We start from the raw sequence: 13,551 nt of genomic DNA on the forward strand, positions 1-13,551 counted from the left end.
ACTCTGATCCTCTTGTTGCTCACTTTGGTCATACCCCAGTCAGCCAGCCGCTGCAGATTCACGGCTTGCAGCACTGCCGGCAGCTCAGGTCCTCACCGAAGCTGTCCGAGTTCATGCAGAGAAGCCCTTTGCCCACTATAGTGGGCTCCCCTACAAAGGTATGTCAGGGTTGATCTTTCGGGTTATTTGCTGCGTGATCAGATAACTGACCTGGATTTATCACTGCTCGCTCGTTCACTTTGCTTCAGGGGCTCTTTAGAGATCTGTGTGAAATGGGGCAGTGTCCTAGTTCTTAGTGGACAGATCTCACTTGGCAGCAGCGTTCACCATCTGAGCAGAGTCCAGGGTTTTAGACAGGCAATGAAAAGGAGCTGCCCAGATTAGGAGAAGCGCATTAGCGAGCTGCAGTGCCTGGGCTGGTCTGCACACAGCTACTCGGCTAGTGACGCAAGTGTGTGTCCCGTAGGAATCCCCAGCAGAGACGGCAGACGGTGGAGCAGGTGACAGCCCTGGTGTCTCATAGAAGCTGGCACTGTGACAGGATTTTCTCTGCTTGTTAGGCTGCTTCACATTGTCAGCAGAGTTTGTTATCCTTTCATTTTAGTCTTTCTGGGATTGGGGACAAGTAACTGCGTGGGATGGGATTTCCACCTCTTTATTTCAGGGAGATGGTAAAGCATGCGATTTAATTTTGATAAACAAATGAAGGGACAAGGGAAATCTTTCTTCATTTTAAAGACAGATCTTTTTTCCTGTTCTTAGGCTGTGTCCCCATTTGAGTTCCCCAAAACTCCAAGTTCCCAGAATCTCCTCACCCTCTTGGCCCATCAGGGGGTCATGATGACTCCAACACGGAACAAGACCTTGCCAGATCTGAAGGAGATGGGTCATTTCCACTGCCAGCAAACTGGCTTGGGATTGAGGCCTGTGGAGGAGACCAAGGGCAGGTGAGCTGTAGTCTGCTTTATACAGTGGTGCTTCCCCCCCAGTACAGAACGGACAGGGCAAACTTCGAACACCAGCTAACGCTAACGTTGTTACATAGCATCTGTGAGCATCCTGTAGTTTACCGCTAGTGCCCTTGCATTGCAAGCAGCCATGATACAGTTTTTAAAGTCTTTCTCCAGGGGCAGACGGTGGCCTAGATTTTATAAAATGGGAGGTTGTCTGCAGCTGCACACCCTGTTTGGTGTCGGGGGTCTCATCATGTGGGGATGCAGGATTTTGTTATTAGACCAGACTCTTTCCAGTTATGTACCTGCGTGCCATGCTCGTGGTGGAGCCTGTGTCTGTCGTGGATGAGAGGGCGTCACTGGGTGTTCCTTGTCCATCGAACAGCGGGCACAGGTCTCAGACCAGAGATCTGTTTGAAAGCCACATGCTGACTGCCATGACCACAGCAGGACACAAAGTCACTCAGGTGTTAGTGTTAAGCTTTTTCTTACCTGCCTGTCTGCAGACTGCAGCTTTCTCCAATTATCTGGAGGAGTCCTCTGTTATTAATTTCCATGTCTTCTATCCAAAACTGAATTGTAATGATGCTGTAGCCAGCCAGTGCTTGCATTGCTGCAGTTAGTCACAGTAGTTGTATGCTTTCTAAAAGTAGCAGGAGGTGCTTCAGGTGCTGTGTTGAAAGAAGAGGTGTGGTTATTTCACCTCCAGACTATTTGCTGTGCAGTGTCAAGTGGTTGTGGACCAGGAGCTGCACAAACTGGAGTGGAAGTTAGCTGAAACCTTGCACCTGTTGACTTGGCCCACTATGTTTTATGTCCTCTTTTTAGATCTCTGAGCACAGGCAGGCTCACCGACCTGCTTCTGAAGGCAGCCTTTGGGGCACAGATCTCAGAAGCTGGCAGCAACGACAGCCTGAACAATGAGAAGCCAATGGAAATTGCAGGTAGGTGGAGAAGCCAGGCAGATCTGGCAAGGTGTCCTGGGTTGGGGCGACCAGGACATCTGGTCGCCCTGCAAATGGGAGGCTGCTTTTCTGATGGCTTTTGGCAAAGGAAGCGCCTGCCGTGTGAGAGGAGCGTTTGCTGTCTTTTGTGGAGCGCTCGAAGGTCTGTGGGTTGCACGTGCTGAGTAACTGCTGGTTAGTGGTGTGATTTTTGTAGGCAGGGCTTCCTCTTTTGGCCCCTTCTGAGTGTGATAACGTGGAAATGGGTATTTTTCTGTCAGGTGGCTTGAATATGAATGGCTCTGCAAGGGTGGGTCTTCCTGGGCTTGCAGGCTGGGAAGCGAGGAGGGGAGAACAGCTGCAGCAGTGTCGAACGCTGCCCAGGCTTGCGTCCCGTGGTCCCAGCCAGCCTGGCCCAGTGGTGTTCGCGGGGGGTGCCTCCGGAAGGAACGCTGGCCTGTGCTGGTAACCACCGTCTCCCGAGAGAGTCTGCAGGCACATGAAACCACTGAGTAAGGCACACCATGCTCTGAGTAACTTTCCTGTAATGCCAGTCTGCACCTTTCAACTGTCTCCCCAGCTCCCTTAGGTGCTTACGGAGGGACCCTGCACTCTGGTGCCCGGGCTGGGGGCTCTGCCAGCCCATCCCCAGTGGTTTTTACTGTTGGATCCCCTCCCAGTGGAACAACCCCCCCACAGACCACGAGGACCAGGATGTTTTCAGGTAAAGGGCTGATACCTACCTGCCTGTTCCACTGGGAATGCTGGGGGCAGAGTGAAGTGTTGAACTCCTGGCTGCTGAACACTGGTGGTGGCAGAGGGCTGCTCAGAGCACAGTCCGTAGAGCTCAGCTGGTCTAAAGGCGGTTCTCATGCTGGCTCCTGCCAGCCCCAGTTATTGCTGGTAACTATTTGCACTGGCACAAGGGCTAACGCCAGATAGTGGTTTTCCAGTACTGGAACAGACAGACAAGCTCTTACTTGATTTCATTGCTTCAGGAGTAACACTGCAGCTGTTTGTAGACCCACTGTTGCTGATAGGTCACAAACATAATGGTTGTGTTGTGTTCTGATTGTTTTCCCCATGGGTTTTGGATGAGCTATGAAAGATGAACGTGACCATCCGTGTCCAACAGTTTCAGTGCAGAAGCACCGTTAGGGAAGGGCTCTGTATGCAAAATGATCAGTGGTGTTACTTACGCTCCGAGCTGCTTGAGTAGGAGATGGGGCAATACACCCCTGCTTGGCAGATAGTTCTTCTAAGACACCAGTGCTCTGGCCTCACCAGCCAACAGCTGAGACTGTGGTAATTGGCCTTTTTGGGATAGTGTGTCTGGGAGCTGGAGTCCATGTTCGGTTTAAGAAAACATTTGGAAACTTTAATTTGCATTCTTGGCTTGTTCGGGTTCTTGTCTTGGCTGTTCCTCGTCTGAATGTAGTTCACTGTTCTTAATTACTGCAGGGAAGATTTGGATATAACCATGAATAAGTGGCTTGACGGGGATGAGGAGGCGCATGGGCTCAGTTCCTGGGTATAGCTTGTGTTTCCATCATAACTAAAACCACTCACATCCTTGATTGTCCGCAAAGTGGGGGCCATAATCCTTTCTTTGTCTCGTCTTGTTTAGAGGGAAGGCTCTGTAGGGCAGAAACTCTTTACAAAGTGCAGCACAATGGGGTTACTCTCCTGTTTACAGCCTCTAGCTACTACCGAAATGTTATGAATACAGAATTCAGACTTCCTGTACTGTTTTTACAGGGATAATAGCAATTTGGAAGCAGATCCAAGCACCAGTTTTCAGTGGGTTGATATTTGGATGCTTGAGGGTCTGCCAAACAGTCAAGATCTCAGATGGGATGTCTGAAAGAGAAGGCTGTTGACTGGTGATCCTACAACACGTACACGGCGTTAGGTCAAGGTGGTCAGAGCAGTGCTGCTTGACCAGCTGTATTGACTAGGTCTGTGCAGTAACTCCTTGTGTTACAGTTAATGCAGTTAATGGTGAAAAGGGGCTGTTTTCAAGTTGGAACTCTGCACCCCAAGTGCTTAGACAAGCCATGAGTGAGATCACTTGTCAGATACAAAGGCAGAGCTTTTTCATGAGTCGTCATAACAATTTCTACAAACGGCTTCTTGGAATTACAAGGCATCCATAATGTGATAGTGTTGTTCTTTCCTCTCTCTGAAAGATCTGGAAGTACTCTGACGGTCTCTGATGATCCCCCTGGCTTTGAAGCACATCTGCCAACAGGGGGAGAGCTTTGGGATGAGAGGAAACTCTTATCTCCCTGCAGACCAGTTGGGCATTGTTATATTGCTGAACCTTCTGAAGGCAGGGCAGCAAATTAAATTTGTATTAGAGAAACATCTCCCCCCAAAGGATCGGTGACAGTGGAGAATATCACCTTGGTAGAATTAGCAGAGTCTTGTAGCTGGTATTGGCATCCCTCTGTCAGAACATATCCCTCTGTGGCAGTGTGTCACGGGGTATGAAACCCTCTGGAAGTGGTGAAGGTATTACAAATACTCTGACACAGAAACTCCTTTTGAAGGGTCCATCTTATATATGCAATGTGGTCTTAGGGTATATTCAGTGGTCAAGAAGGGGAAAAGATGATGGTGAGGGAATTCTGATGGATTCCATACTTGGAGGGTCTCCTGAGTCCTGAGGTTAAGGTCTTGACTCAGCTAAAGTTGCTTACTCTCTGCTCAGCCTCCTGTCTGTAAAGAAGGGGAAATGGAATTGCAGGGCCAGTAGTGGGAAGCTCTCTTGATAAGCATGTCACTCACAGATGTTTCAAAACCATGATAAAAACCTCAGTTACTAGAGGTGCTCATTCAGTGATACGTACAAGCTAGGGAACCGAGGTTCACACCGTGCTGATCTGTGATGGGGAAGTTGGTTGTGGTGGTGTGTGATAAAAATCAGCCCAAGGTATTATGGCAGGATTCAGAAAGGGTTTGAACAAAAAAAAAAAATAAAAAGAGTACTTCTGGTGTGTCTGCATAATTGACAGACATTCTGGAAGGTGCCTTAAATCTGCTTGAGCTTGTAAGCTGGTCTACCTGAGTCGCTAAGGAGCTTATCCTGGGGAGCAATTATTCTGCATCGAGAGTGCTTGCATCTTCCTCCAAAGCACCTGTTGCTGGCTCGTACCAGATCCTGGATCCTGCAGGATCGTTCCTTCTGCTGGGTGAGGAACACCTGGCCTACTGTTAATATCTTCAGTAATTCCTTTGCCTATATTTTTCTCCTCAGTGGGGTCTTCCAGCTCTCTCAGTTCTGGAGGCTCATTCACCGGCAGGCACTTGGCAGTGGGAACCAGTGGGGATGCTCTGGAAGGGCCCTCGAGTCTCCGGTACGCTTTTGCTGATCCAATCACCGCCAACCTGGAAGGTGCTGTTACATTTGAGGCACCAGAGCTGCCCGAAGAGACGCTTATGGAGGTGGGTATATCCCAGGGACTTGCTGGGGCAAAGGATGGGGAGATAAAGCAAATCCAGAAATCAAATGACTCCATGCCTGCAGCCAAGGGGGTTGCTTCCAAAGATGGTTTCAAGAAAGCTGGGTCAGTGCAGGGCTCAGAAAGCCCAGGGCATGTTGAGCACAGTGATTTTTGATCCTGCTGCCAGGCTGAGTCCATGAGACAGCCCATGACTGGGCTTAAAATTCAACATTTCCAAAGCTGAAATTGCTGGTTGGAAACAAGTTATCTGATGCATCCTCTATTAACGGTTTCTGAGAAGAGCCTGGGTACTGTGGGGCTTTTCCTTTCAAAAGGCTCGGCACCAGTCATAGCTGACCTGTGAGCGTGAGTCGCGTTGTGCGTGAAGTGACTGATGCTGCGTGCCCGTGGAGTCAGGCGGCAGCACGGCCTCTGCTGAAAGGGGCTGGGCAGAGTAAACCTGACACTTGTGCTGCTGATGTGGGTGGGGGGACACCACGTTCTGCACCAGAACAGCTGAGCCGGACTGTGGAGCCGAAAGGCTGCCAGGCCCGTTTGCGGTAGAGGTGGGAGCAGGTTCAGCCACGGTTTCAGCTCTGTTTGCGATACCTCCTTGAGGTCTCTGGGACCAAGGAAGGCCCTTTGTATCTGAATTCTGCTGGTGTTGCTAAAAACCCCTAGATACCTACAGAGATAGGCCTGCATTGTTTTGAGGTTGTGGTTTTGCTCTTCTACTCCAGGTTTTAGTCAGTTCAATGTTTTTGTCGATTGTGCATCATGTTACCCGCAGAGCCACGGGGCTGGGACTTCCAGCACTGGCGTGATCGCAGTAGCAATGCGTTTAGCTGAGCAACACTGTGCGAGGTTCCAGAAGTATGGGCCCCTGCCAGTTGCCACCACTTCGGACACCAGCCTGAAGAGCAGTGTCCTGAGGAAGTATCAGCTTGATCTTGTCAACAGCACTTGGCTCAGCTTCTGGGTCTGTAAAGAAGCATTTGGGTCCGGTCATCATTTCTGCTGAGCACAGGAACCATTTGTGCGTCACAAAACCTTTACAGCTTATTTCAAGACCCCTTTGTGCTCTGTGGAGTTGGCCAGAATGCAAACCTGGCGCATCTTCTGATTTCTGCTGATGCTTTCAGGGTCCTTCCATTTAAGCACCTCGTTTATCTTAAGCAAAGCTCTTGCATTCAGATGGGTGGTTCTTCCATCTTTTATAGAAGTTTCTCTAGAAAGCAAGTTGAAGGCTAGGTTCTAGTTTCTTTTGCAGTGCTTTAAAAACTGTACCAGACGGCTAGGGAAGGAAGGAGTGTTGTGGTGCTGAATGAGGCCGTGAATGCCAGCATAATGAATGCTGTAAGCAGAGAGGAAGCATTGGTTAGAGTTATCAGGCCGAGACCTGCAAGATCTCAGCAGTTTCCTGCTCTGCCACAAACTTTGTGTATGGCTTGGCAATTACTTTATCTCCAGGTTCTTACTCTGCTTTTAAACAAAATAAGGGAAGATGGAGATAACACTTGCTTACCTTACCAGACTGTCCAGATAGCAAGATAGTGGGAGAAGAGGTTCTTATTTCAGATAGTCAAAGCTGCCTTAGCAACCAGGTGTTGAGCTAGTGAATGGAAAACAAAAGCTTGCAGAACTGGAGCATGGGTTGGTGGTTGGGGTTTTGTTGGGTGGTTGGGTTTTTTTTTTATAAATTCACGTAGGAATTGGCTTTACCAGCCCTGTTTGAGAGAACCGAGGCGCTGAATATTTGAAGATCAAGAAGGAGTGCAATCAATGGAGTTGCATCTGATCCAAGCAGCAATTCATTTTCTAGGACCCACAAACATCCAGTTTTCCCACAAACTCTGACTTGCCAAAATTGTTCTCAGTGACTTAAGCAATGCAGCTTCCCAGAAATGGGATAATCCCCTTTGATCGGTAATAGAGGAAAAACTGCTTTGAAATGAACATAGTGCTCTGCCTGTGCCACTCGCTGTGTGGCAAGGACTTCCAGGGAAAAGGTCGTCCTTGCTGTCCCTTCAGAGGCCCTCACCCAGGGCTCACTGCACTGAACCGGGTGGATGTAAAACCAAGGGCTAAGCGAGAGCTGGGCTGTAGGGGGACACACTGTGGTGCAGGAGGTTGTCACTCATGAAATCCACACTCGCCTTCAGTTTCGTACCAGCATTGCTGTGGTGGGGACCAGGGCTGGCCCTGTGCTGCAGATGGTCTCTGTCCCTTCCTGGCTTTCTGAAAGTCCCACAGAGCTGGGATCCTCCCTGGGAAGGGGGATGTAATTCTGGAGCAAGTCTCACCAGCTGCTTCGTGGAGCTGCCTGGAAATTTCTGGCCTGGGGCTGTCGCTTGCTTCTGTTACTGTGGAGGAGGAACTGGTGTGGTGTGCAGGCTTGGGGCTGAGACTGGCTGTCCCTGCCCAAAGCAGAGGGGAGGTCTGGGGCCTGGGTGTTGTTTCTGTAAGCCAGGGTGAGTTGCTGGCACAGCTCTAAGTGAGCAGCCCTCACTGGTGTGCCCGCTTTCCCTCTAACCCCCACCTTGGCACCTCTCCAACAGCAAGAGCACACTGACATCCTGCGCAGCCTCCGCTTCACGCTGGCCTTTGTCCACTACGTGATGGAAATCGCCACCCTCAAAGGCAGCTCCAGCGAGATGAGCAGTTCAGTGACATCTGAGTACCAGCTCCAGGAGAGCGTGGTGGCCGACCAGATCAGTCTCCTCAGCCGGGAGTGGAGGTAAGGAGAGAGGAGAGAGAGAGCTGTCTTCTGTCGCTCCCTGCCTCCCCACATACGGTCACGTACCAGAAGTCCTCCGGGACACTTTCTGCTGTCCCACTGATTTGCATCGCAATGTGCTTTCTTTGCAGCTATGCAGAGCAGCTCGTGCTGTACCTCAAGGTAGCGGAGCTTCTGTCCTCGGGGCTGCAGATGGCCATAGAGCAGATCAAAGCTGGCAAGCTGTGCCTCTCCTCCACCGTCAAGCAGGGTAAGGGGCCACTGCACACATGGTGTGAAGGACTTGCCTGGAATGGAAGCATTAAAGGTGTCGCAAAGGGTATGGGGGGGTTGACTGAACCCCCACTGATATGCCCAGGGCTTACTTCTTACTGTCCCCTTGTACAGCTGGGTCTTTTTAATAACATTGCGGGGAATGTTCCTCTCTGCACGTTGACTTGTGTCTCAAAGCTCTTGCTCATGTGCCTGTGAGAATCTTCAGCACTAATTAGTGAGAAGGGAGTGTTTCTTATCTGATTGCTTGTACATCTCAGGTGCTTATTTCTGCTTGATGTAAGTCCAACTTAATTACACAGTGCGTGTCCTAGGAAGTGCTTACTTGTCAAATGGAGACCTGTCTTGGCAGTGATGATTTTTCAAGTGAAACAAAAACACAGGAAGTAAAATACTAGTAATGCCAGAGTCACTTCTTTGCCTTATGCTTGCAACTGACTGACTGGCTTGTGATGCAAGCTGGCTGTGACTCAGTGGTTAGAAAAGGTAGTACTAAAACTACCATCGTGATATCAGCGAGGGAGCTTTTTGAAGCACCCGAAGTACTTGACCCCGCAGCTACCTTCCCCGAGAGCTTGGTCCTCCTTGAAAGTACTCATGCTGCCTTGAGATGGGGCGCAAAAAAATTCAAGTTAAATACAAGCCCACGTGTGTCAGAGCAGGCAGTATGGACGCATGAGGACAAGAGGGTTTTCAAGGTACTTGTCTCCTATGTATATGGGAAAAGCAGGGAAGCACCACAGGACACTGATCTGGAGGATCCTTGGGCAGCACATGCCAGGCAGAGTCCCTACCCACAGCCATCCTTTTGTTCCTGATGATCTGGGCACAGCTCAGAGCTCCGACTGAATTCCACACAGGAGATTGCTGTATTTGTGTGCTCTCTTGGTTTTTGAATAGTCACTCTTGACTCTCAGGGAGCTTTTCACTTTGCCTTCCTGATGTGACCCACAAGCTCTGGGGTTCCCACTCCCCCTCAAATTCCTTTCTGAGCAAGGGTGATCTGACAGTCTGACCCTGAGAGGGTTGTGGTTTTGAGCCTCGGCTCTTTTCTCAGATGAAGAGTTACAGCAGCCTTTCTTCCTGGAGGGGGTCTCTCCTCTGGCTCTCTGCTCTCTCATCCCTGCCTGGGAAGGCCAGATTTAGTTGCAAGGCCTGGCTGTCATGTGAGGTTGCCCCTCCAGGCATCTTCCCCTCTGCTGAGAGAGGCTGGCTCATGGTGTGGGTTAATTTGCCTCCCCCAGGAGCAAATCACACAGCGTGAGGATTTTCCAGCGTGCGCATAGCAGTTAACACATGTCAGGTGCTGGTGGGAGTCTGTGCTCAGTATGTTGTGTAGATCGTGCCGTGCAGCTAGGCAGACTCAAGCCTGCAGCATCACTTGCTCTTTTGGATTGGTATTTAATCCCTCTGAATCACATCTGATTCCTGACTGTCTGTCCTGTGACCTTGCTGTACGAGCTGCCGTGGTTCAGGAAAGGAGGTGGCCTTCACAGGCATCAGTGTCTTTTCATTCTGGGCCAGCAGAGTCCCAGAGAGGCTGCCTTGCGTAGTCAGTGCTGCTCATCCACACTCCGCTCCAGCAGCTACCACGTGCAAGTCACGTACTTCTTCACAGCACGTCATCACCCATCGAGTAGCAGAAGCTTTGTATTTGGCACGTCTGTTGCGTCTGGTGGTGCGTGAGACATAGTGCATGGTGCAAAGCACCCTCTGCCTTGTGCCAGCTGAAGGAAACGAAAATAGACCTGGCCTCAGGTGAACTGGGCTATGTGGAAGCTTTGCAACGTGCAGGCTTATAACTGGTGAAGGTGAGAGGGGAGGAAAACAACCCTGTTGGTGCAGCAAGGACTTTCATGCCAGTCCTTTGGCTCTAACACAACCCTGTTGTCTTGAAGTTACTCATTTGGGGTCCTGGGCATGGAGATTGGGAGGCATAGGGAGACCTCGAAGTAGTGCCTAAAGCATTTATTTCCTTTGCTCTAGTTGTGAAGAAGCTGAATGAGCTTTATAAATCCAGTGTATCCTCTTGCCACTGCCTCAACATGAGACTCCAAAGGTTCTTCTTGGACAAACAGAAACTCATGGATCGGATCAACAGCATCACTGCAGAGAAGCTCATCTTCAGCTATGCTGTGCAAATGGTAATAACCACACCATGCCTGGGAACAGGGTTAGCGCAGGACGAGTGCCAGGCGTGAACGGTTCCTGCTGGAGTGAAGCAGATGCTTTCACTCACGATGCTGTGTGCAGCCTCTGGAGGGAGGGAGGGAGGTGTCCATGCAGCTGAGGGGCCATGCTGGGAAAGCTGGGAGTAACCTCTTGGCATGGGGTTGTTGCCTGCAGGTGCAATCTGCAGCCCTGGACGAGATGTTCCACCACAGAGAGGACTGCGCACAGAGGTACCACAAGGCTCTGCTGCTGATGGAGGGGCTCCTGAACATCATCACTGAACAGGGGGACATAGAAAACATCAATAAATGTGAGTGTTCAGTGACTTCTTTTTCCTCCCACTAGAACGTGTTTTTCTAGCTGCATGGATCACAAAGTTAGCAGCATCCTTTTTTCCTTTGGCTACATCTTGGTGGACATAGCAGAGTTCTCTTGCCTTGTAGCTCCTCGCAGCCTGGCCCCATGCTCTCCCACTGGGAAAACAGTTAGAAGTCAGGTCCCCGTTCTGAGCCATATTTTGAAAGCTTGCCATGCAGGGTGACTGCCAGGGCTTTGTCGGAGCTCTCGATGTGTGAAAGAACTTGCCGAAGGAAGTGGTTTGGCAACAGCAGGGGCCTGGGTTTGGTTTCCAGCCGGAACCATCCCTCTGATTGCACAGAGCGCTAGTGAACGTGGAACGGCAGCAGCTCTTGGGCGGGGATGGCTGATCGGCACAGCGAGGGCTCCTCCAGCACGTCTCCTGAAACAGGACTGCTCGCCTGTCTGGTTCCCCAGCCCCGGGCCTGGCTGAGAAGGCAGCAGACAACTATTTTTCTCATCAGCAAGTGTGTGCTGTAGCAGTGAAAGCTGAACTACTGCCTACTTGCTGTCGCTTGCTGTTCTCTCCCAGGGACAGAGGGACCCCTCTGCTGCTCCGAGCTGCTGCGCTGAGCTGCTGCCCCTCTCGCGCTCTCCCTTTCTTTTGAGGGGTGCTCTTCTCTGCTGCTGCGGGCTCCGCAGCCCCGCAGGCGGTGTGGGGTGGAAAGGACTGACCTCGCTGGCTCTGAGCACACTCTCCCTGCCCTTCTGGCTGGGGTTTAATCATCTCCATCGTCTCGCTGTATGGGAGGTGGGCAGAGGGGATGGGGGTGGCTGTCATCTGTGAGAGCAGCTTGACTTGGCCTCGGCTCTGCCATGGCTAAACCAGGCTAAACCCACCCCGGTCCCTGCCAGGACGGCTGGAGGGAAGGGCTGCAGCTGGCAGGCCGTGCCTCTCCCCTCCGCTGCCGACCGAACACCGGTCTTGGGCCGGCGGCCAGAGTGCTGCCAGGCTGCTCTAGTCACCCGTGCAGGCAGAGCTCTGGATAGGTAATGAGAGCAGAGATTTGTGCCTCACAGGCAATCAGTCAGTTAATTATCACCAACTTTCACAGCTGACATGAGGCTCACTGAAGGGGAGCAAAGGGAGATTGGCAGGTGGAGCGTGGCACTGGAGGGCTGGGTGAATAGGGAGCACTGAGTGGTTTCTATCGTTCCATTTCTTACCAAAGCTAAATCACATCTTTTGTCCAGAGATACAGTTAATGCATCGAATAGATTTCTTTTCCCAGTTGACATCCTGGTAATCCCTGTTTTACCCTCTGTTCCAGCTTCCTGATTGAGCTGTTCTCTGGTAGGCTGTAGGGGGTATGCGTTTCGTTTTAGATCTCGGGTATATGATTACTTAGTTCTGAAAAGTAAAATTATGAACCTAGAAATACAGCAAGTCTTCCTTTGAGAGGAGTGAATTCCAGCAAACACGGAGCTTTTGAGAGAGTCTTGGCCTCAGACAATGAGAACCTGGCACTGACTGCACTGGGCCAGGCTCAGTCTCTCGGTTGTAAGCTGTGACAAATGGCGTTGGAGACCCGGAGTCCTCTTGCCTGTTGGCAAAAGCCACTCCGGTAACTGCAAGTGAATAAATTGTTCCTGGTGGATAGTGGTTCTTTATAACCTCTTAATACCTTGATCCGAACTGCTGCCTCCCGCCTTTCGATGTCGGATGTCCGATCATTCAACCCCTCGACCTGTCCCTTCCCAGCGCGGTTTGCGGTCAGGTCTTACTCAGTGCCTGGTAATGATTCTCCAAGGGCTGCTTAGATTTGCTGAAGTTCTGCTGTTGGGGGGGGTTCAGTCTCCAGCATGTTTTGGTAGTCTTTATATTGCCAGGAAAAGAAGTTGATTGCTTTTGTTGTTTGCCTTTTTTTTTTCTCTCCCAGGTAAACTGTGCATTGAGCGCAGGCTGTCAGCTCTGCTGTCGGGGTTCTGTGCCTGATTTCAGCGGTGCTGTTCTCCACGCACCTCGCCCCAGCTGATCACTTTGTTTCCAGCGACCTGCTGCTGTGGTGGGAAACGATTTTGGCAGTAAGAGACCTGGAGGATGAACTGCTCAGTGTTTTGTATTTTGACACTTTGGGAAGTTGTTCCACAGACTCGGATTCCTTTGCAGGGACGTGTGACTGCAGCAAGCACAAGTACTTCCCTGCCCAAAGGCCTGGGCAAAGACGTAGACGATGTGGAAAGGTTTCCCTCATTGGCAGAGGGGCTGAAGGATAGAAGTCTGCTTCTTCCCAGCACTTGAAGGATACGACTGCTGCCTATCCCTCTTGCTTAAGAACAGGGTATTCCAGTGCTGTGTCCATTGCAGGCAATGGTCGTGCTGGAACTGCTGGCTTCAGTTTGAGTTGGAGGGTGTCATTCAGAAGTCAAGGCCAGTTTGTGTACTTCCCCTAGCCCAGCTGAGAGCCAGGCATCTTAAAGCTTCCTGGCAACCCAAGGCTTCCCTCCTTTTTCCTCCTTCGTCCCTTCCCAGACGTGTTCATGCCTTGGAGTGTTTACTGAACGGCGGAGAGGAGGGAGCGTCTCCCCTTTGCCTGAGCGATGCCGAAGGAGCTCCCACCTCCTACAGACTTACCAAGCGAGGCAGAGGACACGCTGCTGCTGGGCGAGTTTGCCTCTCCCCTGTGGGCTGCCTCGCTGCCCGGGTGGGCCAACGACCCAGGGAAAGA

At 51.0% G+C, this 13,551-nt stretch overlaps 1 protein-coding gene across 1 annotated transcript in view; it reads left to right on the forward strand.

The window, feature by feature from the left end:
* ULK1 (unc-51 like autophagy activating kinase 1) overlaps positions 1-13,357 on the forward strand; it is a gene marked incomplete at its 5' end in the record, with an annotated part of 77,765 nt that extends 64,408 nt beyond the window's left edge. Inside the window, 10 exon segments of the mRNA XM_010139937.1 lie at positions 1-158; positions 763-947; positions 1,782-1,897; positions 2,478-2,621; positions 5,157-5,344; positions 7,902-8,080; positions 8,212-8,330; positions 10,340-10,497; positions 10,700-10,835; positions 12,763-13,357. The exon segment at positions 1-158 is cut by the window's left edge and continues 23 nt beyond it. Coding sequence (XP_010138239.1) covers positions 1-158; positions 763-947; positions 1,782-1,897; positions 2,478-2,621; positions 5,157-5,344; positions 7,902-8,080; positions 8,212-8,330; positions 10,340-10,497; positions 10,700-10,835; positions 12,763-12,818 — 1,439 coding nt within the window.
* Positions 13,358-13,551: the final 194 nt, after the last annotated feature.

Source organism: Buceros rhinoceros, unplaced genomic scaffold (assembly GCF_000710305.1).
Source record: "Buceros rhinoceros silvestris isolate BGI_N320 unplaced genomic scaffold, ASM71030v1 scaffold260, whole genome shotgun sequence".
NCBI lineage: Eukaryota > Metazoa > Chordata > Aves > Bucerotiformes > Bucerotidae > Buceros > Buceros rhinoceros.